The 27,961-nt window shown below is 35.5% G+C and overlaps 3 protein-coding genes across 4 annotated transcripts; all 3 read left to right on the top strand.

Annotated features, from left to right (window-relative positions):
* The first annotated feature begins 11,925 nt into the window (after positions 1-11,925).
* On the top strand, positions 11,926-12,726 carry LOC142525791 (uncharacterized). Its single transcript, XM_075630079.1, has one exon. It carries the CDS (start codon positions 11,926-11,928, stop codon positions 12,724-12,726), a length of 801 nt encoding a protein of 266 aa, XP_075486194.1.
* Positions 12,727-13,719: 993 nt separating this feature from the next.
* Positions 13,720-18,316, top strand: LOC142526816 (triacylglycerol lipase 1). 2 transcript variants are annotated; one of them, XM_075631425.1, is made up of 9 exons: positions 13,724-13,972; positions 14,559-14,660; positions 15,437-15,577; positions 16,120-16,230; positions 16,313-16,456; positions 16,530-16,570; positions 16,727-16,803; positions 17,501-17,596; positions 17,820-18,316. In XM_075631425.1, the coding sequence occupies exons 1-9, from the start codon at positions 13,811-13,813 to the stop codon at positions 18,140-18,142; spliced, it is 1,197 nt and encodes a 398-aa protein (XP_075487540.1). In that variant the 5' UTR covers positions 13,724-13,810; the 3' UTR covers positions 18,143-18,316. The 2 variants fall into 2 exon arrangements, with proteins under 2 accessions (XP_075487541.1, XP_075487540.1); XM_075631426.1 differs by lacking the exon at positions 14,559-14,660 and having other exon boundaries at positions 13,720-13,972.
* Positions 18,317-24,036: 5,720 nt separating this feature from the next.
* On the top strand, positions 24,037-27,863 carry LOC142525792 (uncharacterized). The gene is made up of 9 exons (XM_075630080.1): positions 24,037-24,124; positions 24,200-25,138; positions 25,230-25,379; positions 26,320-26,375; positions 26,487-26,792; positions 26,967-27,218; positions 27,328-27,456; positions 27,568-27,733; positions 27,817-27,863. Exons 1-9 carry the CDS (start codon positions 24,037-24,039, stop codon positions 27,861-27,863), a joined length of 2,133 nt encoding a protein of 710 aa, XP_075486195.1.
* The last annotated feature ends 98 nt before the right edge of the window (positions 27,864-27,961 follow it).

A 27,961-nucleotide genomic window follows, 5' to 3' on the forward strand; every position in this document is an offset into this window, starting at 1 on the left:
AACCATATATCCGCCCCTTTTTTGGCCCACCTGTCGCCAACTTGAACATTTTGTTGACCTCATGTGTACTAGGAGCTTCTGGAATGGTCCTATCCTCGTATCGGGTCAACGACTCAGCGATATATATCTCCATAGCTTCATGTGGGATATAATATAATTTCAAATATTTATTTGAATTAAAAATAATTTAAAAACTATTACATTTGATTATTTAAATAAATTTTGAAAATGAAACTTACATTCACACGTCGTGATCGCTCGTCAACGAACGTCATCTGCATGACTATGTGTGTGGACGTACAACTCCCATGAAGTAGGGTCTCGTCCATGCTGTCGACGCCGCATTCAAAATTGAATAACAATAACATTAATATAATTACTTACTACAATAATTATAATTACACGATGTCGAAATATCTAACATTTAAAATAAACTATTTATATACCAAAATATCTCCATGCTCAGCATATGATCCCTAGCTGGCAATATACTTTGTCATTACCAGTCCCTAGGTCTGCGGGCTCCCTGGTTCTATTTTCCTTGTTCTTGCAAGCCATAGCTTCCAATCTTACTTTCCCAAACAGCATTCCAAGTCGCCCATTGTTCATCACTCACTGTCTGAGGATGCCACCCAAAAGTTCTCCACGAATGTATGGTGTGGTGGTAAAGGTTACCACACGATCTGAACCAAAAATCTCTGATCGCCTCATCATCTGCATCGGTCTACCTATATTTTTCTGCAAAATTTGAATTAACATTTATAAACATTGATTAAACCTAAAAAAAGTTAATAAGTAAAAAAAAAGTAAAGTTTTAATATTATAGTACTTACGACGAACTCCTCCCAATACCACTGCCTCTGCTCAGGTGTGACATACTTCCACGAATGGCCACTAAGACATGTCTGAAATGCGAATCTAGAAGTCGTGTATCTCGACACCTTTCCATTATTTGGCGTAAATCTATTACACATAATTGAAATAATTTTTATAAGAAAGTATCAAACACTAACATATGTACTAACATAAGAAATTATTTAAATAATTTATTTAACATAATAAAAAAACTTACACGCTATTCTGTACTGAGATAGTAATGAGGTTATCCGCATTCGAGCTGCCAGTCTGCTGTGAAGCCATATCCGCTATATACCTATAAATAGAAAGTAAAAACTACATGCCAAAATATATGCTTATTATAAACATCAAACTCATACGGTAGTTCAAAAAATGAAATATTTACATCTCAAATATTGCATTAAATAAATTAAACATAAGCAATCGCATGATAAAAACATTATATTACAGTAAGAAATACATGATATGTTGACCGTAAACAAGGATGTAAAGAAAAAGAGCTTCATAACTCTAGTCACTATCACTGTCACTGTCGTTGTTCAACACATCATCGTTTGAAACTCAAAATCATTTCTGTCATTGTCACTGTTGTTCAAATCAATAACAATATCGTAAAGAACCGTGACATCGACCAGATCTTACAATGTCAACAAGAATTGAGTTTCGATGGCCTGATTTTGGTTTTCGTTGTTTTGATAAGCATCTGTTGTTGCATCAGCTGCATTTACACTTGATTCTATATATGTAACATATGCTCTTCTTCTTAAACTGCTCACAAACAGCCAATCTGAATTTGATCTTTTCATTGTTGGGTAAGTTAAACACAACTTATGAAACTTGTGTAGAAAATACAAATGGTTCATAAAAACCTAAGCTTCTTTTCTGATTAACATCAACAATGTCATACTTCTTGTGTATGCGTGTCCCTAATTTAGGATGAGTATCAAACCAAGAGCATTTAAATATTATGGTTGTTTTAGTGGCAAATCTGAGTACTCAACCTCAATTATCTGGTCAAGGTGACCATAAAATATGGTACATTCACCCTGATTTGAATGACCGCGAATTTGAACCGCAGAATTAGTCGTGACCTTGTATGATGTATCAGTAACAGTGTGGAAATTAAACCCATTTACAGAATAACATCGATAAGTTTTGACTTTCTACAACGGCCCGATTGCAACTTGGTTAATAATGGGAGAATTGAATTAAGTGTTTTGCAACGACGTCCTACGAAGAAAACGAAGTTAGTTGATGTATACATGGTTCAGTGATTAAATAATTTAATTATATAATCTTACATAGTTTTTGAACCAGCCCAAAAAATTCTTCTGCAACAAATCCTCAATACCAGAATCACTTATATTTGGCATTTGTACACGCATGAAATTCTCGTAGATACTGTAATACATTAAATTTCATTAACAAATTATATACAAAGGTAGGAACTTATAGTTGTTAGTTAAAGTATGAGAATGTACTTGATGGATTAACTTTTCGTACCTCACGAAGGGCTTGATTTCAACACAATTTAGTAGAACGTAAGTAGCAACATCATGATATTCCTAATTTTTAAGCCATTTATATTTTACACCACCAATCTTTTTACCACGATGTCGAAATATGCTTAAACCATTTGAGTTTTGATCGTTTACTTTACGAAACTCTTGTTGCCTATTTTTTTTTCCATAGTCACTAATGAGTCACTGAAGTAATGCTGACAAAATATAGATGCCTCTCTAACCAAGTACGTATTGCATATTGATCTCTCAACTCAGTGCCTTTTTACGTACTGTGTTCTTCAACTTGCGCATAAATCTTTCAAAAGGGTACATCCATTTGAATTGCACTGTTTCCGCAATGCGAGCTTCGTAAGGAAGATGTATACATAGATGTTCCATGGATTCGAAGAAACTGGGTGGAAATATCTCCTCCAACTTACACAAAATTATAGGGATCTGTTCATTTAGACACATCATATCACTTTGTTTAATATTCCTAGCCTTTAGGTTTGCAAAGAAAAGACTTAATTCAGTCAAAACCTTCCACACGTTGTTCGGTGACAACTCTCTGAATGCAACAAGTATTAAATGTTGCATAAATACATTACAATCATGACTCTTCATACCAATCATGCGCAACTTGTTCATGTCCACACAGCGAAACATTTTCTAATGCAACACTCTTATACCGCGGACAAACATGTTCCTATTGCGACGCAGTGGGTGATCTTCAGATAGGAACTTCATGTGATTTTCGAACCACAAGGTCTTACCACTACAAGGTAGAGTGAACACCTCTGAATCTGACATGCAATGAGGACATGCTTGTTTTCCAATTGTGCTCCAGCCTGATTACATTGCGTACACTGAGAAATCGCTTATTGTTCACATCAACGCAACTTTAAGATTAAAATTTTTCTTCGTGTAAATTTCGTTTGTATCAACACCAGTAGACCAGAGTGATTGAAGTTCTGCAATAAGAGGCTGGAGGAAAACATCAATTTTATCTTTTGGGTTACTCGGGCCAGGTGCAATCATAGTAAGGAACATGTACTCTTCTTTCATACACATCCATGGTGAAAGGTTATATGACGTCAGAATCACAGGTTACGATGAATATTGTTGACTACTTTGTCCAAAAAGTTGAAATCCATCAGCGGATAGTCCTAATACTAATATGGCATTTCAAATTTCTGATGAAAAATATGGGTGTATGGCGTCAAAATGACGCCATGCTGGTGAATCAGATGGGTGGGTCATTGTTTCACCATCAAAATGGTGGTCGTGGTGCCACTGCATATGAGTGGCTGTAGCAATTGAAACATATATCCTTTGTATCCTAGGAGTGATTGGAAAGCAATACATCTTCTTGTAGGGAATTTGCTTCTTTGCATTCTGAGATCTACGCCTACTAGGTTTATATCGCGGATGTTCACATATCTTACACTCATTCAAAGCATCGTCTGCACCCCAAAAAATCATGTAATTATTGTTACAAGCATCAATCTTCTCGATTGGAAGTCCAAGTTCTTTAATAAGTTTCTTTGTAGCGTAAAAACTATCAGGAATGTTGTTATCTGTAGGACATAACTTTGACATTAATTGACACATGTCATTGTAATTCCTTTCAGACTTTTTATGATCATGCTTCATCTTTAATAACCTCGCCAAAACAGACAACAAAGAGTGACCGTATGGATTTCCATCCTATATCCTTCTCGGCTGATTTGATTACCTCATAAATAATTTTTTGTAGATATTTGGAATTTCTAGAGCCTCGTCAACCTGGTTTGATGGTTGTTTTTCCTCATTGAAGTTCTCATTTTCACTTTTCAAATTTTCCTCGAAAATAAAATTTTCTTGGAAATTATTATCGAGACCAGCAAAATCAAAAAATGTAATCATTTGTGGTTCCCTAAAAACGTTCGAAACACGGTACGAAGAAGACGGGGCTTCAAGATTAATATTTGGATATGACGGACGAACATATTTCTCCCCATGAAAATACCAACAGTAATAATAGGTACAAATCCATATTTTCCTAAGTGTACTTTAACAGTATCATCAAATAAATAAATTTTGTTTTGACATTTCTTGCGATTGCACAAGCAACTCACATTGCCATTTAATAAGCACTCTGGATGACTCAAGGCAAACATAACGAATGACTCTACACCGGTACAATACTCTTGGGCTAAGAACCTGTTCTCCAACCTAAGATACATCCAAGTAGGGATGTAAACGAACTAAACCGTTTGGGAGCTATTCGAAGCTCGATTCGATAAAAGCTCGTTTGAGTTCGTTTAATGAGGCTCGTTAAGATAAACAAACCAAACTCAAGCTTTACAGTATTCGGCTCGTTAGCTCGTGAACATGTTCGTTGGTAAGTTAATGAGTAATCTTTTAGATGAAAAAATAATAGTTTTGATATTTGATTTATTGATTTTGCATATTATTTATGAAATATATAGAAAAATCTATTAAATTTATTTATTATAATAAATTTACAAATTTTAATAAGAATAATATATTTTTCTTTAAATATATAATTTACTTTTAAATTAATTTAATAAAAATTTAAATGTATAATTCATATTTATTAAGCTTGTTTAGGCTCGATAAAAGCTTGAATAAGCTCGTGAGTCATGCATATATTCGTTAAATAAAGCTCGAGCTCGGCTCGATTATAAACGAACCAAGCTCAAACATTCAAGAGTTCGGCTCGGCTCGACTCGATTACATCCCTGCATCCAAGTTCTATCGTTGCAATCCATTTTAGCCTATAATAAATTGACAAGAGAATTGTTGATTTGAAACTAAATTTTATTGTTAGTGTTTTAAACAAAATTTATAACATACATTTTTTACCTTTAAAAAAAATTCGCTAATAATAATACATGTAAGATCATTAATTTATCTTGATACATGAAGTAGGGGATAAAACTAGTTTACAAAGTGCACTTATATATATACAATATGTAGATCTAACATACAATTAAATAATACATAAATGAAATAATCTAACACAGAGTTATACAATTTCACATGCATCTTAACAATAAAATATGTAAATGACACGAGATTTGAGAAAAAAATGACAAAAAATCTGCTCTGCCAGAAAAAAAAAAAGCAAAAATCGATGAAAAAATGAATAAAATGAGAGGGTATATATAGACGATTAGCGACAGAATTAAATTCAAAAATTCCGTCGCGAAAATAAATTATTTTTGCAACGGAATTTTTGAAAAAAACCGCCGCTAATTTATTTTAGACTACGAACTTTAAAAACCGTCGCTAATTTATAATTTCGTCGCTATTTAACAGATCGTTAAATTGACCACAGTTTTCAAAAACTGTCTTAATTTGGCCACGGTTTTGTGAAAACCGTGGGTAAATTTAATTTAGAGATGGTTTTGACAAAAATCGTCGCTAAATTAGCTACAGTTTGACGGTTTTTGAAAAAATAGCGACGGTTTTTTGTAGTGAGAGAACGAGAGAAAAGTTGGCGATGTAAACTATGGTTATGCAGGAGAAGAGAAAAATCTTGTTCTCATTTATAGTTTTTTTAGTTGAATGTGCATAGTGATTGCTAATTCCATGTTATATTTTGATAGTTCGCTACAAGCAATTATTATTCCCCACCAGATTACAAATATGAGTTTTTAAGGTACAAGGTTTCGTTATTAAACATTTAAAATATATCAAACGGTAAAAGTAAAATTGCTATGTTCGTATTTGAGAGAGATTTTGAAAATTTTTGAAACATTTCAACTAGTAGAAAACAAACTTTCAACAACCCAAAAATATTTCTTCTTCCATTTTGAATTTCTAACTTCACAAAATATACACGGAGGTTTTTGTTATCCAATCCAAGTATAAAAATATGTCAGTTTCTTTTGTTATCCAATCCAAGTACACAAAGATTTTGGTCAGTTGTCGAATTTCAGTTACAGTCGTCGATCTTTCAATTTTTTGAATATTTTATTTTATTTTTTTTATTGAGAGTGCTGATGCAAAAATACACACGTTGGTGACACGTTGAAAAAGAATAAAATTTCAATAAATGAATATATAATTGAGATTTAACAACATAAACAATCAAACTTACAAAATGTGAAAATAGAGAGCATTTTCATTTTAAAAAATAACCAAGAAAACCATTTCATAAACTCTATTCGACAGTAATTTTTAACTAGTTGGAGTTTTGAAGGATCCAATTAAATTGGATGATCGGATTGGGTCTCGTTATTTTGCACTTTATTCATGCAAACTCACAATACTGTTCGGTACTGCCCTAAATTTTATAAAGTGAATAATTTTCTAAGAACTTATCCAACCAATAGTATAAAATGGCAAGCGGTCTAATACCTAAATGAGCTCAATCGTTCCACACAAATACATAAAATTAGCTGAACTGTAATATTGAAAAAAATAAATAATAAGCGTACACGAGTGATAGTAGTGATATCATGTCTATATATTTTCACTGAATACCGTAATTTTGAGATCGATATTGATATCTGATTTCGGACTCATCCAAAGGTTAAAATTAAAGAGTGTAAAATGGGTGATACCGATTACCACGGGATAGCAAAGATATTTTGTCGATACAAAGTTCACTGCTAAAAAATTCGACGACGTAATATATATTTCGATCTTTTAAAACATTTATTCTTAACATGTTTTTTTGTTTTCGATTCGTAACTTCATTAATAATTGTAAAAAAAAAAAAAAAAAAAAAACTAATTTGTATCATATTAATTTTCTGAATTTTATAATACAATATATTTTAAAAATTAATATTTTGAAGAAAAAAAATGTGTAAAGATTTGATTGAATGAATAAATTATTCTTCTCCCCCTTACACTATTTGCCATTGGAATCCTCGGGAAAAAAAATAGGGAGATTATTGACGAAAATATATAAAGGTGAGAAAATAATCTAGTTTTGTTATCTGTTAGCTGATCAATGTCAATTCCAAGAGGAATAGGTTTAACTTTCATGCCTCAAGGTGCTGTTTTCCTACAAAAAAATTCATCTTGCTGCAGTTTCTCATCCATTTTTCCTCGGTTGGAAATATATGCTAAAAATTTAAGGGACGTATTTCACTTTGTTTGTCTAACATGGATTAAACGTGTAAGTCATAACGAATAATATTCGGATAACGGGGTTAGAAAGAGTCATGCACATTGGTTGGATGTCAATATACTAAGGAACATCTTTGAAAAGAATTTGTTTTTCCTCGATCCCCATTCTTCTATCTCCCTTGAATTTATCCGCATGCACGCCAGATTTCAATTATTCTAAGTTCCTTTCATTCCTCATTTCCTCTGCTACCCCTTTAAATCCTTTTAAGTATATCTAGCTTGTTCATAAGCAGCAGGAAAAATTGCAATGATTCTTGCATATTAGTCTAATCAAGTGTAACTGATATCACATCTTTCGTCGTTCTGCTGAAGATCATAATCCAAAGACATTCGAAAGTTATTTAAATTAAGTATCCCTTCATTAATATATAGTATTTTCCCCTTCAAATTTTCACTGCATGAATTCGATGAACTTCTCTCCGATTCTTGTCATGAAATATAGTTTTCATCCGAAGCATTGTATTCTTTTGTGGCCTACTAAACGGTGTTTTGTTGAAAATAGATTGGTCGTTTAGCTGTGCCTATTACTACCCTTGTATACGTATACATGCAGGTGGGAAGAGAAGCTTCAAACATTTCACTTACCAGAGATGGTGTTTGGGGAGAGTTACGTTCTTTAGTTTTTAAGCACACTAATAAAGGAATTAAAATTCATTTTAATACAATATTTGATGCTCTATGTGAATGGAAGCAGGAGGCATGCATTACCTCTGGTTGAAGTTACTGCAGCTGCTAAATGGAAATTTCGAAAGTATTATGTACCAAATTTCTATCATTTTTACTGAACTTTATTACTAATGTATAAATTGTTTCACACTATAACTTCAACAAAATTATATGATTTTTTTATTAGTTTCTGAGGAATGTGGAATCCACATATCGTAAATCAAGGACATCATTTCCTCCTCCAACCCAGTCTTATTCTAGAAAAGTAGCTTAGTGATGGGGACAAGTCTTCTACGTCTATTTTTCTTGCTAATGTCGATGTCGGTATTTTCAGAATTGATTGTGATGCTTATGTGTTTTCGCCTGTTTTCATGGAAGAAAATAACATGCTTTAAGGCATGGCCGAGTCTTATTACTATTTAAATGTTAGTTTGATATTATCAACCGGTTACCTTGATTTGATATTTACAATATGTAGCTCAATAAATAATTGACAACATTTATAAGTTTTAATGTCAGATATCACCAGTTTCTTCTCCATTTTCAGGTAATTGCTCCAAGTAAGTTTCCGCTAGCATCAATTTCATATACATTCTATCAAATTTGAGTTACGATAATATCTCTCCATTTTCAGATATCGCCATTTTCTTCTCCAGTTTCAGACATGGACATTTTCTTCTCCAGTTTCAGCATATCCCAAAGATTCTGCTGCATATAGTGATCCTGGTATCATCAGTGAATGGCTCCCAATTGTAAGGCGCGAAACACAAAAGCTCCAATAGCTGTATATGCCCTCCTGATTATTTACAAAGCGGTAACAATTTGTCAAGTTAATGTCATACTCTCATTTCATGATCTTGAGGAATAGGGACTCAAACAAAAAATGCTGTAGGAAGCTCGGAACAAATTTTTATGTGAGAAAGTGACCGACTTCGAGTCTTGGCTCCCATAACTTTGTTTGATTTATTTTTCTAACCGCACATGCCATCAAAAAATTGGATATTTCTCGACGCATTTCAACATATTATTGAAATCATAAACCGTTCCAGATGAAATGTTTACTGTCTAGGTAATTCCTCTGTAATGAAGCCTCTTGGTAATGCTGTGATCTTTTGACCAAAGCCCAACTTCGTCAAGATTTCCATCTCTCCAGCAAACGCTTTCAGTAACACCTTCACGAGCCTTCAGGCCTTGTATTCAGCCATTCCCCTGTTTGTCGTGAGGAAGAGCAGAGAGCAAATGCAAGTCTTTAATTGTGCTTTGAACTAGCATTTGTGCTATTGCGGCAGAAAATCTAGCATGATAGAAAAAACTAGTTACAAATATGCAAGATTGGGTCTGTACTCCTGTTCTTGGCTGGTGAGGCTCTCTATTCTATGGTACATTTGGTGATGTAAATAGGGAGGGGAAGGATGGGTAGCGATTGATTAACTGGACGTAAAAATTAAAATGATAGTGCTTCAAAACAAATGTACAATGCAGACCCGAACAGAAAGGTTTAGGAAATGTTACTCTCGCGCACAACAGTGTGTGCATCGAATTCACCTATTGATGAAAACCAGAAACCACAGCTGTGTTTCAGTACAACGTAGTTGTCAGCAAGAAGTATAATGGCTCTCATTGGTCATTGGCAAAACTTGAGTAAAGGATCTCACTAACCCAACTCAAGACTGCAAAAAGGTCAATACTCCGACCCATCGTCCAAACAATTTTTTTTTCATAAGAGGGACTTGCTAAGAAGATGACAGTGTTTTTTGTAGCCACTCTCGCACGATCATGAACTCAAAATATAGAATTCACACAATCATGACTCAAAATATAGAAGAAACGATAAGCATCCTACCCAAAGTTTGCATCCATCTGGAAATGAGGATGTGCAGTGAATAGGTTAGCATAAAGTCCTCCATCAAAATCAATTTTATGCTCATGATCCACTAATTTGAACTGATGGTTTACCATACGATATGCATTCACTATCACTAAGACGTGTGCAAAAAGTGGCTTTCCATATGCAGTCGACCATCCTGGACCATCCTCTCTTGTTTCGAGGCTGAGGTTCAGGTTCTAGTTGAGTCACATAAAATATATGGCATTTTCACAACTCATGTTTTACAATAATCAACCTCTTTTATACAATGAAAACTTTCCTATTTTACAAAGATTAGGTGTCCTTTTCCCACGAAATTGTGTTCCCAGAAACGGGCCAAATAGATGTGACAAATGCCTGTGGTGCATCTCTGGATCCTCAAAGTCCTGCGCCTGCCATGACAATCGACAATATACAAAGTTGAAATCATTCTCATTTATAAAACAACATAGGTAAGGAGTGTGAACTAGATGTCGATGACTCGTACATCATAAGAAAGAAAAGGGCATGTTTCTGCTTGTTTTTAGGTGTTTTCAAGTATACACTGCAAGAAGTCCGTTGTTCTTAAGCTGGAAAAAGTTACCCATGGGAACCATCCCTCGCAATCGTAGTTGGATAAAGACGTGGTTGAGCTTTACGAACTCTTGCAATCAGATCGTCCTCACTTTTTTCCCAGTTCCTATATACCATTGGATTCAAATTTCAATAGTCATGTCACGTTAGGTTTGCATGATTCAAGAATGTTTGATTATGATCACGAATAAATTTTCTTGCTCAGCAGCAGAAATGATGGCAGAGAAAACCTCATTTATGATGGCCATATCCATTGTTGATGAGTATATATATATATATATATATATATATATATATATAATCAAAAGTTCCAACCGTTTATTTGGAATATTTTCTCCTTATATATAACGCGGTTAAATTTTAGATCATCAACATATGATGTCAATTTCTATTAATATATAAGAAATTCACAAAATCTAATAATGTCGAGATACAAGGAGAATTATTCTCGGTGGAACACAAATTAACTCTCTGCATTGTATTCAGTATTTTGGATTTTTAATTTCTAAACTTCAGTTTCTTAATTCTACGCTTGCTCAAATTGATGGCATGGGAAACTTGATGAGTACGTGTAGAACGTAAGTCATTCAACACTTAATGCTCGAAGTTTTTGAAAAATAAATAGTTTAACCTTTTGAAATGATTTTTTTTGGCATTGATAAAATATTATAGAAGTACAAAAATGTTCTGTCAATGTTTTACCAAAATTTAAAATATTTACTTTAGAATTAAGAAGCAAATATCGAAGAAAATGAATTGACATTTTGGAAGATACAAATCATTTTTTTAGGGGGAAAAGTTAGTTAAATATAAAGGAAAAAAAACGATAATTGAAAGGTGAACAAGTATTTTGTCAATAAATTATACAGATTTCAATTGCTTGTTCATCCGAAAAACAAATTTCTTTAAATATAATATGCACCAATTATAAATGTACTAATTACGTAAATCCTTTAAAATATCATAATCAAATTACGAATCCTTTAAACAATAAACGTATAATAAAGACTTTTCAATAATTATTTTTTAACTTATATAAATAAATTATAAAGCAAAACGGGACGGGGACATGCAACCTCAAGCGAAAAATGCAAATTTTGATGATTAATTTTTTTTAAAAAAAATGCAAATTTCATTAATAAAACTTCGATTGAGTTGAAAATGCAAATTTCATAAATAAAATTTCGATTGAGTTGACTCTTCTTACCAACTTTTATGGCATATATATATATATATATATATATATATATATAGAACTTGCATGTAACCCAAGTGCATTGAAAATAGCCAACGTATTCCCATATAAATTATAATGGGAAAATCCCTCCATAAATTTAGTTTCCTCTCCTCTTTTCTTGTTCTAGCGACCCTTCTACATGGCATTTCTGCATTCAAATACAAAGTCACAAACAACGCCAAGAACACTCCCGGCGGCGCCCGATTCGACAAAGAAATCGGTGTTACATTCGCCTTAAAAATAATGGATGATGCCAACAAATTCATATGGAAAGTCTTTGAACAACGCACTAGCGCTGACAGACACAACGTGCCCGTTTTAAATCTATTCATCTCGGATATTCAAGGTCCATTTATGGCCTATACAAATTTTGACAACATTAATTTTAGTGCTTCAGCCATACAAAATTACTTCCCTCCAGGAAAGGCAAGTTCGAGATTCCATTTCACCTCAATAATGTACCATGAAATGACACATATTTTCCAATGGTCCGGAAACAGGACCGCTCCCGGAGGACTGACCGAGGGAGTCGCGGATTATATCATGGTCAAATCGAAAATCTACGATGCTTCTACGTATACGAAACCCGGCTCGGGTTCGAGATGGGATGAAGGGTATGGTGTCACCGAGCGTTTTTTGGAGTATTGTGATGGTTTGAGAAAAGGGTTCACTGTGGCATTGAACAAGAAGATGAGATTTGCTTATAGTGATAATTATTTTATGGATTTGTTGGGAAAACCTTTGGATCAGCTTTGGAAAGATTATAAGGCCAAGTATGGTAAATTTCAGTCTAAAGTATTTGTATCACTGAAATCTAGGCAAGGTTTGATACAATCCAAATCAAATGTAGTGGAATATGTAGCATTTCTTGTATGAATTATGAAGAAAAATTTACCTTACAACCTTGATTGTAATAGTTGAATTATGGCGTTTCTAAATTACAAGTTTTGTTTTGTTTTCTGAATTAGATTTCATGTTAATTTAAGTATATTTTATATAGAAGAATGATTTCAATCCAATATTATTTATAAGATTTGGATTGATTAGCTATACATGTTACACTAGTCATTATTTTAGGCCAAGCCGAATTAGTCTAGTTTGGAATGTTGGCAAAAACTTGTGTGAGATGGTCTCACATGTCGTATTTTGTGAGACGAATATCTTATTTGGGTCATCCATGAAAAAAATATTACTTTTCATGCTAAGAGTATTACTTTTTATTGTGAATATCGGTAGGGTTGACCCGTCTCACAGATAAAGATTCGTGAGACCGTCTCACAAAAGACCTACTTGTGGACGTTATATGCTCACTTTTTTTTTTTTTTTGAGATAATTATGTGCTCAAATTTGTTAGGCTATAGTTTTAAATTTTAGCTTTTCCAGGAATTATATTTTTAAATATCGAAATTTAAATCTTGAAAAGTGTGTATTTTGAGATATATTGATATCGTTGTTATGTTTAGATTGATGGATTTGATTTAAGAAATTTTGGACTGAATTTGAAATCTTAGTTATTAATAAATATCTCTAAATTCACCAAAATTTAATATACTTATACAAATCAAAAGAACTTGAAATAATAAATTTAAAATTCATGATTTTGAATACTTCCACCATGCCAAAAAAAAAAAAAATACAAAGTAATCAAAATTTTTGAACCCAAATTGAGTAATTCAAAACAATTGGAGGAGTAGAAATGGAACTCGAATGGCAAATTATTTTTAATTCAAATTGAAATTTCGACACACTTTGGGAAATAAGAAGAAGACGGGTCAGCTATTTGGGTTGGATTCGGCCCGATTGTCACGTTCCGAATAAGAGGCCCTTTGAAACGCTCCATTGTCGCGCGTAGGATAAGTTTCAGTCAACAAATAACGAATCAGATTAACTAAAAGATCATCAGTTCAGGTCCCTCTGGGTAGCCAATTTTCTTCCCTCTCTCGTCAATCACTCGGCGGCGATGGACGTTACTGTGGCGCTGTTCACTTCACTCCTCCTATCTGCCGCCGTCACTTCCGCTGAGGATTTCTCTGTTGACTTAAACCGCCGGCGTGAGCCATCTACAGCTGGATTGTGTGCAAACGTTATCCAACTCTTGGGATTCCCTTGTTCAGAACACACTGTAAATATTTTTTTAAATATGTATTATATAAGTCCACCTTTCAAGTAATTTGTATGAGTTATGGAAATTGTACGCGGCGCGTTCCTCTCGTTATTCTTTCCGAACATCCATGTTGAAGTTGAAATTCGGGGGTTAACTGTCTTGTGATCATATTATTGTTTTGGCAAAGAAAACCCATTAATGAATTGTTTTGTTCCTTCCGTTATTCAGAGGAAAAAGCAGATGAAATATTTGAGGAAATTTATTGCGGAGTGAAATGTCTTGTTTTGATGAATATATGTAATCTTTTTTTTTCCTGGCATTCAGCAACAATTTTTCCATTACTTGAAAGAAAAATGTGATGGAAATTGGTTGTCAATTATCTACCTCTTTTCCTATTCAATGGTTTTGGTTTTAGTGATATATCTGCATGATTTGATATATGTCTACCTAAGTATTGTTGTTTAGCACGCCTGATCTTGTTTTTGAGTTTGTTTTTTCATTCTGTCGTGTTGGATGATTGAAATAATCTAAGCAACTTGTGTGGAATGAATTGCTGGATGATAGAACTAATACAAGTAATCCCTTATGTGATGATTTGATGTAGGCTCAAACAAAAGATGGATACATATTGGGTCTCCAGCGCGTTGCATCTGCTTCTGGAAAGAAAACAGGTCCTCCAGTTTTGCTTATTCACGGGCTTTTTATGGTAAGCTTGGCATTGGCGACATGGTCACTAAAGGCCAAAGCAAGAGATTAAAGTGAGGCGTTTTGCCATGTGCATTAGGTTTAGTCACATGAAATTAAATTTTCCAGACACTAAATGTATATGGATTAAAATTTATTGGAAAGCCCTTACTAGGATAATATTGTTTTAGTACCTTATATCATTTTTGACAATTTTTGAGAATTACCTCTTTGTATTATTGGTTTCAACATATTCAGAATTTATACCTGTTTATCGGTTTGGAAGGATTGGTATTAACCTAAATTTAAGAAGTGCCAGAATTTTCAAGAAGTGAAATGCAAGTTTGCCTTATGTATTAAGGACTTCATGCTTTGTGGTTTGTATGCTTTGACATGACTTTTCTTTTGGCCAATCCTAAGTTTCTTTATTCGGATTTCTCACTGGCATATACTATTTTGAATTATAATCAAGAATTGGAAGAAGCAAATTTGTGGCAATCTATTTAAATTTTTAGAAATACGCAAATTTAACTGATTATAACTTTATTGACCATGCCCCTTGTAAAAATTGTGTTTTGTGTTAACAGGAAGTGTGATTGGATCGCAGAAGTGTAAAACTAGTTGTATGTGATTTATGTTACCAACATTGAGGTGCACATTTAGGTTATCTTTTTCTGTTATCTGTTGGTCTCATCCATGCTATTCGTGTGTTGATCATTTATTGACCCGACAGAAAACTAGCCGTTTATCACAATTGTTTTTTCTTTAATGATAATTTGTGCAATACATGATTGATAGGGTGGTGATGCGTGGTTCATGGACTCCCCAAATCAATCGTTGGGTTTTATCCTTGCCAATCGTGGTTTTGATGTCTGGGTTGGTAATGTGCGTGGGACACACTGGAGTTATGGCCATGTGTCGTTACTGGAGAAAGATAAGGTAAATGTGAATTTCCTATCAGTTCTAATAATTATGAATGCACTTGAAAGATTGTTAAAATTTTGATGTTGGTTGATAAGGAAATTCTTGAAGTCTGGATGGTCCGTGTGTTACTGTGATTTAATTTTCTCAATTTTCATTTTAATGCCTTGTTTTACTGTGATGTTAAATCCTTTTTTAGTGTTCGTAGTCAGTTGTGATGTTTAAGAATAAACTTGATTTAATGTATGACCAATGTATTTAATTCATGTCTAATGATTCCTCTCGGTGAGTTCATATTTCTTATCTCAAAGAATATCTGCTACCTTATTGTGATTATCACTGGGATACCATAAATCTTGATCATTTTTTCATGCAAACATGGCAATCTTTCACTGAATAGGACATATTATTTTACTGCAAACATGTTCATTTTGTCTCTTGCTTATAGTTATATTTCTAGACTGAACAGTAAATCTGAACTTTCAGTGTGTGGATTCTTTTGTTTGTAGGCATATATTTATCGCCATGGATTTGAATTTGTTAAGGTCTGTTTGTTTCAGAAATTTTGGGATTGGAGCTGGCAGGAGCTGGCTCTTTACGATCTGGGGGAAATGATTCATTATGTGTATTCCATTACAAACTCCAAAGTCTTTGTTGTTGGACACTCACAGGTCTTCCTTCTCATGGTTCTTTGAAGTTTCGTTTGATGGTACATGTGACATTGAGTTCTATTTGTTCTCTTTTGCTTTACAGGGAACAATTATGTCTCTCGCTGCCTTTACTCAACCAGATATTGTAAAAATGGTTGAAGCTGCTGCACTTCTTTGTCCAATATCATACTTGGAACACGTCAATGCTCCATTTGTCCTTAGATTAGTTAAAATGCATCTTGACGAGGTCATTTTTGTGCCTTGACTTTTCGTACGCATAAATGTTTCTAGCCATGCTGAAAGAAAATAATTTTTTGTAGGCAATTCTAGATATAGGCATTCATGAACTCAATTTCAAAAGGTATTTCATTTCTTTGTAGTTTTACTTGTTCATGAACATGATCTATACATCTCGATCGAAAAAGAATCAAGAGAAAAAAAAAGAATCGGAATTGATCGATATCGGTTGTTGTTTAGCTCTTGATAAGCTTTTAATTTTTTTATTTGATGTATTCAGTGAATGGGGCACTCGAATCATGGATATGATGTGTGATGGACACTTAGATTGTGATGATATGCTTACTTCTATTACAGGTTCATATTCCGATCGCTATTTCTCATCAGTCCTTTCATACCCCTTAAACTAAAGGTTTTTGATTGGCCAATGTTCTCCAAAAAAGTTAATAACTTTACCTGCCTGCAAGTTTCTTGGTTAATGGAGGTTGGCTATATAAAAACATCTGTCACTTTAAGTCAAGTAAATGGTGAAGTGAGGCATAGTTGGTAGGTGAGGTAGATTTATGAATTAGATATGTCTAATGTGTTTTTTTATGTTTTCTCAAAATTGATGCTTCTTTGGTTCAGTTTTTATATGTCCTGTGAGTTTTATATAATTGCTCCAGTTCAAGATTTCTCTCTATTCTGATTCAGTAATGAAAATTATCTTGCAGCGGGATTGCATGCACTTGGGATCCAATGGTTAAGATATGTAGTTTGTGGTAAAAGAATAATCGTTTAGTGGAATTCTTATTTATTGAATGAAACTGGGGGCAATCCATAATGTCATACCTATACATTTAGGAATTGTGATGGTGCTTAATAGATGTTATACTTGTGAAACTCAAAGTACGAAACTGTTCTTTTTTACAGTAAGCGTAACCTCCCCTCACCTCTCCTTAAGTTTGGCATCCATCAAAAGCTGAACGATATTTTAGATGTGACATAAATGGGTCCTGATTCTTGGAATAACGTGTTCTTATTGGTTTAAAGGCCTTGTACATGAATTTTTCAGGGAAGAATTGTTGCTTCAATAGCTCTCGGATTGATTCGTACCTTGAATTTGAACCTCATCCATCATCTTCCAAGAACTTGCACCATTTATTCCAGAGTAAGCACTTTTGGTTCTATATCTTCTCATTACCTATCTCTGAAAGCATATGCAGAATTGATATCTAGTTTCCTGGATTTCGCCAATTGGAAGAAGAGAAAAAGGGTGAATGATCGATTCTTGGTTCTATGTTACTAACAAGCAGTTTCAGTCACTTGACAAATTGAAAAAACATGCTATTTTGGTTATTGTGATGCTGAGATTTTAACTGCTCTTCTGACAGTGATCCGTAAAGGAACTTTTTCAATGTACGACTATGGCATTTGGAAAAATCTGATGCGATACAACCGGTTAAAGCCACCAGTATTTGATCTGAGCTCCATACCCAACTCATTGCCAATTTGGATGGGCTATGGGGGAAATGATGCATTGGCAGATGTAGCTGATGTCCAGCACACCCTCAAGGAATTGGGATCGAAACCAAATGTGCTTTATCTTGAAAACTACGGCCATTTAGATTTCCTTTTGAGCACAAAATCTAAGGAAGACGTTTACGACAGTATGGTTGCATTTTTCAGCTCCCTAGGAACGTTCAGCAGTTATTGACTTCTTCCTGCTGTTGTACAAATATTGAACTACATTTTTCAGAATTCTGAACTGGTACCGTACATACCTATACTTAGACCTGAGACGTTTATCTACATACACGATGCACATGAATATTATCGCAGCTTATGGAACCAGTTTCTACATTAAAGGAACACGTTTTACCGCAGCTTCTGTAAGTATTGCCACTGCACCCTCGTTGAGACCATATTTTCACGCTTTTGTTCCGATTAATGGATCCCCTTCGTCATAATTCGTTCGACGGGATAGCTATAAATCTAATGCACTGAAGTTCTTTATAATGCAGCGAATTTAGTTTCGGTTTGCCTACAAACTTTGGATGATATGGCCGTGATCAGATGGGGGGAATTTAGTGTAGGCGATCTTATAATTTTCTCCATGCTCTTGCATTCTTTTTATATACGTCACACAACTTAACTGTGTTTTTCCTATAAACTATTGCTATGTTTCAGTTTTACACTTACAAAAACTATAATTATTTTTTTTTTTAATTTGCTACCACTTTCCCAATTCTTTTACCGACTTAACCTAAATATGTATTCTTTAAACTTGTATAAATGATAAAACTAAACGATAAGTGCATTCAAATAAAAATGCAGTACTTTAATTTAATTTACTAATGTAGTTTGCATGTTACTAAATAAATTTGATCCCAAAAAAGCACAAAAAACCGCTATATAAAGTCTATGATTTTTAAAAAACCCCTATTTTTAAAAGTGTGTACACATTTACTCAATTTGTGAGGTGTTTGATTTTTAAAATATGAGGTTTTAAAATATAATTTATTTAATATAGAGTTTTATGTTTTTTTTAAAAGAAATGTTTCACGTGTACTTCAAAATAATTCGCTCTCCCTTTATTTACTGTAGATCGTAATAATTGTCCACTCCCCCATGGATAAGAAACTTTAGGAGACTTTTCAAAATCTCGCAAGCCATGAAATTAATTTGACCAAAGAAAAAGTTGAATTAGGTCTTATATTATATCTTTTGTGAAACGATTTTACGAATCTTTATTTGTGAGACGAGTCAACTCTACCGATATTCGCAATAAAAAATAATACTCTTAACATAAAAAATAATATTTTTTCATCGATGATCCAAATAAGAGATCCGTCTCACAAAATACGATCAGTGAGACTGCCTCACACAAGTTTTTGTCAAAATATTATGAATCCAACATCTTTTACACCCAAAAGTAGCCAAACTTTCTTGAATTGATCGATTGTGGATTGACACCGAACAAAGTGGCCGGCGGCAAAAATAATTAACGTTATTTTATTTTACGGTTGAGTTTGTATTATACCAGATGCATAAGGAGTAAAATACCCTTGTGAAAGAAAAAAATGAGGTTCATATACTAGACGGTGACAATGGGAAGCTTTAATCGCCAAGAGGTACAGATTCATCCATCATAATACCATCAAATTCATTGAATCTCTTTCATGGCTACAGTCTAAGTTATAATTCATACTACTTACTACTTACCTCCTAATTGACTAAATTACTACAAAATACAAATTTTTTTTTCGGGTGACATTTATAACAAAAAAAAAATTTAATAAGCGTTGTACATAGGATGAATCAAAATGAAAGTTATTATTAATATTTTTTATGACGATGAAACTTGTAGTCGAGTGCTATTTTTCGGTACGTATTGAGTAAACCTCGGGTTAATGCAGTAGTACGCAAATCATGCTAGATAGAATGAGACAAACTCTGAGCGACTGGCTCGCCGAAAAAAGTGTTGGAAGATGAATCGAATCCATTACTATTGCAAAAGTTCTCACGTACTCCATCAACTTGAACACTTTAAAAGACAAAACGGTAGTTTTTTTTTTTAATGATGTGTCAACCCACAGCTGCCACTATACGGTGTGCACCAAGTAAGCGCCAGATTAATACAATAGGCTGTAAATCACGCTAGCCGAGTAGACTATATTTCACAAGCTCTGTGTGACAAGTTCACCCAAAAAGGTATTCGTAGAAGAATCGAATTCCTGACTATTGATCAAGAGCTCACTTAGTCCACCAACTCGGACCTCTCTTAGCTGGCAAATGGTAGCTATTTTTTTTCTAACATGAGAACTCACAACCGCTACCCTTCTATGTGCACTGACTAAAATCTCGAACTAATGAAATAGTCTGCAAAGCACTTTAGTCAAGTAAATCATATTGGGCAAGCTTTGTGCGACAATTTCACCAGAGAAAATGCTTGTAAAAATAATCAAACTCCAACAATTAATCAAACAATTAATTAAACCATAATTAATAAAAAGGTGGTGTTAAAAGAGGTCCAGTAATTCTCTTATCAATGTCCTAAAATAGATGTAAGGCCTTGTAATTAATTATCCGGTAATTTTGGCATAATTAGAATAATTATTGAGTTGTAAATTAAAATAATTAATTATGCCAAATAAATTCAAAAAGTGTGTTAAAAATATGTATTTTAGAATATCGGAGAATTTAACGATATAAAATACATATAGAGTTTAAATAACACACGAGAGCAAAATAATTACAGACCGGGATAAATGGGCTTGAGTTACTATTTTAGTAACCAAATACACAATATATAAAAATACATATACATACACACAACTTACCAAATAAGAGAAGGAAAGATAGAAGAAAGAAGCTTTCCCCAACTCCATTCCCGTCACTTGGTGTAGCGGCTGCGGGAAAATCGCGATAACTCCTCCGTCCGGCGTCCAAATCTTGATCGGTTTGAAGGGGTGTCTTCCTAACATCCTAGGCTTCGATTCAAGTCAAAAATCGCGAAGTTTGAGCAAGGATTCGGGTAGATCGAAGCTGCTGTTCCGGTGCTCTGTTTCTGCGCGAATTCTTCAAGTTTTGGGTGAGAGTTTTTGGGTTGCTGCGATTTTTGTAGTTTGAATTTGTAGAAATGACCTAAATAGAACTTGTAGCTCTGTTTGTTAGCTTTCTATAGCCGCTAGAATCATCGAATTTGGATAAGAAACGGATTTGATATGATTTTTCTACCAAAACGTGTCAAAATTGAATTTTGTGTTGGAGCTGTGTACAACACCTACTGTAATTTGGGTTTATGGCATATTTGCACTCGGATTCTGGGTTTTGATTAAAAAGAAAGTTGTAGAGCTATGTGTTGTCTTCGTAATGATATAAGATTCGTTAAATTCCATTAAGAATTGAGCAAGTTATGCTTGTTTTTCTGGAACTGCTCAGTGTGTGAGATTCTGTCCGCGAATTCGTAAGTAGCAGTGTGTTCTTGGAAATTTTGAGAATAATCTACTAAGATCCTGAAGATGGTTTCAACTGGAGAAACTTAGATAATTAAGTTATCTTTCATTTCCAATTGGCGGATATTGATTTGAGTTAATATTGAGCGAGATATGAATTTTATGCTCTTTTGTGCCAAATCGGACATTGGTGTGGGATGTAGTTTTCATGATCGGCTTATTGTGATTTTGTTTAGGCCGAGAGTCTTGAAGAGAAGTTGATATTGGAGTTTCAAGTTTGTATAGGTATGTTACAGGTCGGTAACATACGACGGTAAAACATAAATTATGTTTAATTGTCATTCTGTGTTACATTGATAAGGTGTATGACTTGTTGGATGTTGGAAATTGTTAAATGCCTTCGTTGTGATCTATGTTTATTATTGTGACATATTATTGGCATTTAGCATCAGGCATACTGTTATGACATTCATGTTGAGCCCTATCGTTCTTGTTAGCCCATTGTTGATATCCGTTGTTATCTGGCACTATTGTTTATCTCGGGATCATTGTGTGGCTGATAGGCCTATACACATAAGATCGTAGATGTGATTGAACAATCCCGTGGTTAGTGCAGCCTTTTGAGGTGAGCGCTGAGATTAGGGGTGGCTACGGTACGGTATACCAGTACCGAACTATGGTACCGTATACCGTACCGAAAATATCGGTATGGAATTTTTCCATACCGATATCGAAAATTCGGTATACCGCATGGAAAAATTTCATAGCGGTACCGTATCGACACCGAAAATTTTGTCGGTATACCGAAAAAATGTCGGTATACCGAAATACCGTATCGACACCGAAAATTTTGTCGGTATACCGAAAAAATGTCGGTATACCGAAAACATTTTTCGGTATACCGAACTTAAATTTTAAAAAAAATAATAATAAAAAATTATTTTCGATATTTCGGTATATACCGAAATACCGGAAAAAAAATATTTCATACCGATACCGATACCGAAAATTTCGGTACGATATGATACCGTACCGAAATGTTCGGTATACCGATTTTTTTCGGTAAGTTCGGTATTTTTTTCGGTACGATTTTTCGGTATTTCGGTATTTTTTCCCACCCCTAGCTGGGATTGTGTCATCTAGTTCGTTTTGTTGTGCCATTCTGTTATATCGTATCAGCTGTATGGAGGCCGAGTCAGGGGTGTTATTCAGCACAGCTTGACATACCTCGCATACTTGGCAGGGCGGTTTAGCTGCATGACGATGTAGCTCCCCTGTGTTGTTGCTCGAGCATTATTCCAGTTGTTATCGTACTGTTTGTTGGCTCCTGTTATCCCGATTATTCGTTGAGTCTTTCATGCATTGCATATCACATTTCATTATATGATTATGCATGATTTCTGTTATTGTTGTTATTGTTGGACTGTTTCATACCAGAATCCTTACCTCAGTTGTTTACTGGGGGGGCTGCTGTGGTTGCTATTGGGCACCATGGTAGATCTCCCGAGTCGTTTTGCAGCATCAGGCCGAGGTTCCGCCAGTGGAGCTCGGGATTGAGGTTGGATTGCTTGGTTCTGTTCAGTGGAGTCTCCCAGTTGGTCTATATGAATGTCTTGAGTTTGTTCAGTCTTGTATTGTAGTTTATTATGCCGGGGAGATGCCCCGTGTATCTGTATTGATATTTGGTTGTTCTGGTTATGTTCTGAGGCGACTCTGTGATTTTAATGATCTGGCGAGTATTTGGTAAGTTTTAAATTCTGTTTAGTCCTGGCCAGTGCGGCTATAGGTTGTTGACTTTGGTTTTGTTTTAATGACTCTAGTTGGAGTATATTTTGATATAAAATGCTGCTTGAGTTTTCGGGATGTCCTACTTAAGGGGAGGTTATGCCGAAATTTTTCTAGGCCCTGAGGTCCGTTTTATAGTATTTTAAACCTTTTTCCGCTGCAGTTTTAAATCAAACCATTATTGTTTGATCATTAATTGTCGTTAGAGTAAATGGGCTTCACATCATGGTATCAGAGCGTAAACTGGGATACGCTCGAACTAGAGTCTAGGACACTCGAGTCTTGGCACTAAAATGGTTGTTGCGCCTGTGTATGCTACTTGACAGCATGTTTATGTAATTATATGATTTGTTGGCTTCCATTCTAATTGTTTTGATGTTTTATCGTATAGAATGGAGGGAGGTGGAGAAATTCCTGCTGATGAGATTCCTTTAGCTCGAGGTCGAGGTCGTGGTCGAGGTCGTGGACGTGGTAGACCTCGTGTCCGTGTTGTTGATGATACTTTTGTTGAGCAAGCTGCTGATCATCTAGACCAGCTTAGGATGGATGAATTAGTTGCGCGTTTCCATTCTATGCATCCACCTCGATTCAGTGGTTCGGAGGGAGCCGAGAAAGCTGAATTATGGATTTCTGAGATTGAGGAATTGTTTGATTTGATCGAGTATCCTCCAGAGTGTCGATTGAGATTAGCTGTGCATCAGTTGACAGATCGTGCTAAAATGTGGTGGTCTACTACATTGATGACTTTAGATGCTCAGAGGATTGTTCCATCGTGGGATATATTCAAGCTGAAGTTTAAGGAGAGTTATTGTCCTCCATCATTCTACAGTTCTAAGGCTTCTGAGTTTCATACCTGAAACAAGGCGATATGTCAGTTGCGGAGTATGCATATTCTTTTTATGCTATGTTGAGATATGCTCCTCATGTTGCTACAAGTCAGGTTGCGGTTGTCGAAAGTTTCATTGAATGATTGAATGATCATCTGCATCATTTTGTTTCTACCGGTAAGCCACTGAATTATCTTGAAGCAGTGGAAATAGCAAAAAGGGCTGAAACTAGTCTTAAGAGGAGTGGTAATCGAGTTCCTACCCAACATCATCAGTCGGGGAGGCAACAATTCAGTTCATCTGGTTCTGCATCTCTTCGTCCACGTGGAAAGCAATTTAAGAAGCCTGGTTCTAGTTCTTCGAGTTCAGGGAGTTCAGGGAACCGTGGTGGATATCGTTATAGTGGACCTTATTGTGATCACTGTGGGGGCAAGCATTCCAGTAATCAGTGTGTTGGAGTTCAAAGGGTTTGTAATAATTGTGGTCGGCCAGGTCATTTTGCTAGAGTCTGTCCTAGTAAGACGGGGAAATCAGCCCAGGCAGGTAGTGGAGCTCAAAGTAAAAGAATTCCAGCAGCGTCCCAGTCTTCCCATCAGCCTATTCGCCCTTCGCATCAGAGCAGAGGGCAAGGTGGTCAACAGAATCAGTCATCTGTTCATGTATTTGCATTGACTGAGGATGAGGCTCAGGCAGCTCCAGGTACTGTCATTACTGGTAACTGTAATCTATGTAGTTTTATAGCGCGAGTGTTATTTGATACTGGAGCATCTCATTCCTTTGTTTCTCATGCATTCGTTGTTTCGCATGATCTTCGCACCATTAGTATGAATTCCAATCTATCTGTTGCTATTCCGATGGGCAAAATGATTATCACTGATAATGTGGTGTTCAATGCGGTTTTGTTTCACGATGAAAATGTTCTGTATCTGAATCTCATAGTCCTACCTATGCATGACTTTGATTGTATCGTTGGTATGGATGTTTTGACTGCAAATCGTGCCACTGTTGACTCTTATCAAGGAATAGCTCGTTTCAGAGCTAGCTTTGCTCCTAAATGGAATTTCTATGGTCGTGGTTCTCAAGCCAAGATTCCTCTAGTTTCTGCCATTGAGATGAATCGATTGTTAGAGTCTGGTCATGAAGGTTTTCTGGTTTATGCTAGTGGACTTATCACAAGATGAGCGACGGATTTCTGATATTCCTGTAGTCTGTGAGTTTCCTGATGTGTTTCCAGAAGAGATTCCTGGTTTTCCACCAGAACGAGAAGTTGAGTTCAGTATCGAATTAATGCCAGGAACGGAACCCATATCTCGAGCACCATATCGTTTAGCCCCTGTTGAGCTGAAAGAACTGAAAGAACAATTAAAAGATTTATTGAGTAAAGGTTATATTCGTCCGAGTTCTTCACCGTGGGGTGCACCGATTCTATTTGTCAAGAAGAAAGATGGAATGATGCGGATGTGTATTGATTATCGGCAACTGAATAAGTTTACTCTCAAGAATAAATATCCACTCCGTAGGATTGATGACTTATTTGATCAGTTGCAAGGTACTTCGGTGTACTCTAAGATTGATCTCCGTTCTGGGTACCATCAAGTGCGAGTTAGACAAGAAGATGTGCCGAAAACAGCTTTTCGCACGAGATACGAACACTTTGAAATTTTGGTTATGCCTTTTGGTTTGACCAATGCTCCTGCTGTGTTTATGGACTTGATGAATCGAGTATTTCGTAAATATCTCGATCGTTTTGTTATTGTATTCATCGATGATATTCTTGTTTATTCCAAGTCCGAGGAAGAGGCATGCCAAACACTTGAGGATAGTTCTTTGAATTCTTCAAAAGAAGCATTTGTACGCCAAGCTATCCAAGTGTGAGTTTTGATTGGATAGAGTTGTGTTTCTGGGCCATGTCATATCTTAACATGGTATTTCTGTCGATCCAAGTAAAGTGGAAGCAGTTCTGAACTGGGCACGACTGACCAATGTGCCAGAGATTCGTAGTTTCATGGGTTTAGCTGGTTATTACCGGAGATTTATCGAAAATTTCTCAAAGATTGCTAGACCTATCACTCAACTGACTCAGAAAAATCAGAGATTCATTTGGTCTGATGAATGTGAGTCAAGTTTTGTCGAGTTGAAGAAGAGATTGACTTCTGCACTAGTTCTTACCATTCCAAGTGGTTCTGGAGGATTCGTTGTTTGTACCGACGCATCAAATAGAGGATTAGGTTGTGTTCTGATGCAGCATGGCAGAGTTGTGGCCTATGGTTCTCGTCAGTTGAAACCGCATGAGTCTAAGTATCCTGTTCATGACTTGGAGTTAGCTGCTATCGTTTTTGCTCTCAAGATTTGGAGACATTATTTGTTTGGGGAGCAATTTGTAATCTATTCTGATCACAAAAGCTTGAAGTATCTGTTCTCTCAGTCAGATCTGAATATGAGACAGAGACGTTGGATGGATCTTTTGAAAGATTATGATTGTGAGATCCAGTATCAACCGGAAAAAGTGAATGTCATTGCCGATGCTTTGAGTCGTAAGGTTGTTGATATTAGTTTATCCTCGATTCATGTTTCTAAGTTACGAGAGGATATTTGCACTTCTGGGTTGGATTTTCAAATCCAAGGTAATGCTGTTTGTGTATCTCAGATTTCTGTTGAGCCAGAGTTGATTCAGATTGTAAAGTCAGCTCGGAAAACTGATGATCAAGTTCTGAAATCTTATGAGTTAGTATCTCAAGGACACCAATCTGGTTTCTCAATTCACTCAGATGATTCTCTTCGATTGAATGGTAGATTGGTTGTCCCAGATATTCCTGAATTGCGTACAACCATCCTTAAAGAAGCTCATTGTACTCAATATAGTATCCACCCAGGAGGAAGGAAAATGTATCATATTCTACGACCTCAGTTTTGGTGGAAGAATATGAAAAAGGATGTGGCTGAGTTTGTGTCTCGTTGTATGATCTGTCAGCAAGTCAAAGCGGAACGAATGAGACCAGGAGGATTACTGCATAGTCTTGAGGTTCCTCAGTGGAACTGGGAGCACGTAGCTATGGATTTTGTCACGCATTTGCCACGTACTTCTCGTCATTTCGATGCCATTTGGGTGATTGTCGACAGATTATCTAAATCGGCACACTTTATTCCGTATGAGAGGACATATTCGTATAAGAAAATGGCTCGTCTGTATATTGAAAATGTTGTGAGACTTCATGGAGTTCCAGTTGCAATAGTCTCAGATCGTGACCCTAGATTCACATCAAAGTTTTGGACTAGTTTCCAAAAAGAAATGGGTACACGACTTGCTGATGAGTACTGCGTACCATCCTTAGACAGATGGTCAGACAGAGCGTACGATCCAGACACTCGAGGATCTGCTTCGAGCAGCGGTCATGGATTTTAAAGACAGCTGGCAGGAAGCTTTACCATTAGTAGAATTTTCATATAACAACAGTTTCCAGGTGACTATTGGTATGGCTCCTTTTGAAGCTTTGTACGGCAGACGGTGTCGATCACCTCTTTATTGGGATGAATTTGGTGAGAAGCAATTGACTGGACCTGATATTGTCCAGGAAATGCATGATAAAGTCCAGTTGATTCGTCAAAGAATGAAAGCTGCTCAAGATCGGCAAGCTAGTTATGCTAACAGACGTCGTCGACGTCAAGAATTTCAAGTTGGAGATTTTGTGTTTATGAGAATCTCTCCGTTTAGAGGTGTTGTTCGTTTTGGTATGAGAGGTAAGTTGTCACCTCGTTTCGTTGGTTCCTACGAGATTGTTGAGCGTATTGGGACTTGCGCTTATCGTTTGGATTTGCCTCAGTCTTTGTCTGGCATCCACGATGTTTTCCATGTTTCTATGTTGCGTAAGTATGAGCCCGATCCATCTCATGTGATTCAGCCTGATGAGGTTGAACTTGATCCATCTCTATCGTATACTGAGTATCCTGTTTGTATTTTGGATCGTA

The sequence above is a fragment of the Primulina tabacum genome, chromosome 15 (assembly GCF_025594145.1).
Source record: "Primulina tabacum isolate GXHZ01 chromosome 15, ASM2559414v2, whole genome shotgun sequence".
NCBI classification, from domain to species: Eukaryota; Viridiplantae; Streptophyta; class Magnoliopsida; order Lamiales; family Gesneriaceae; genus Primulina; species Primulina tabacum.

What these genes read in the sequence shown, in the direction of transcription:
- LOC142525791 (XM_075630079.1), top strand. Translation starts at nt 11,926, where the DNA reads ATGGGAAAATCCCTCCATAAATTTAGTTTCCTCTCCTCTTTTCTTGTT.
- LOC142526816 (XM_075631425.1), top strand. Translation starts at nt 13,811, where the DNA reads ATGGACGTTACTGTGGCGCTGTTCACTTCACTCCTCCTATCTGCCGCC. An exon ending in TTATTCACGGGCTTTTTATG is followed by an intron (nt 14,661 to 15,436) that starts GTAAGCTTGGCA and finishes CATGATTGATAG; the next exon opens with GGTGGTGATGCGTGGTTCAT. An exon ending in TATGCTTACTTCTATTACAG is followed by an intron (nt 16,804 to 17,500) that starts GTTCATATTCCG and finishes TGAATTTTTCAG; the next exon opens with GGAAGAATTGTTGCTTCAAT.
- LOC142525792 (XM_075630080.1), top strand. Translation starts at nt 24,037, where the DNA reads ATGTCAGTTGCGGAGTATGCATATTCTTTTTATGCTATGTTGAGATAT. An exon ending in GTTAGAGTCTGGTCATGAAG is followed by an intron (nt 25,139 to 25,229) that starts GTTTTCTGGTTT and finishes ATGTGTTTCCAG; the next exon opens with AAGAGATTCCTGGTTTTCCA. An exon ending in ATTTGTTTGGGGAGCAATTT is followed by an intron (nt 26,376 to 26,486) that starts GTAATCTATTCT and finishes TGTGAGATCCAG; the next exon opens with TATCAACCGGAAAAAGTGAA.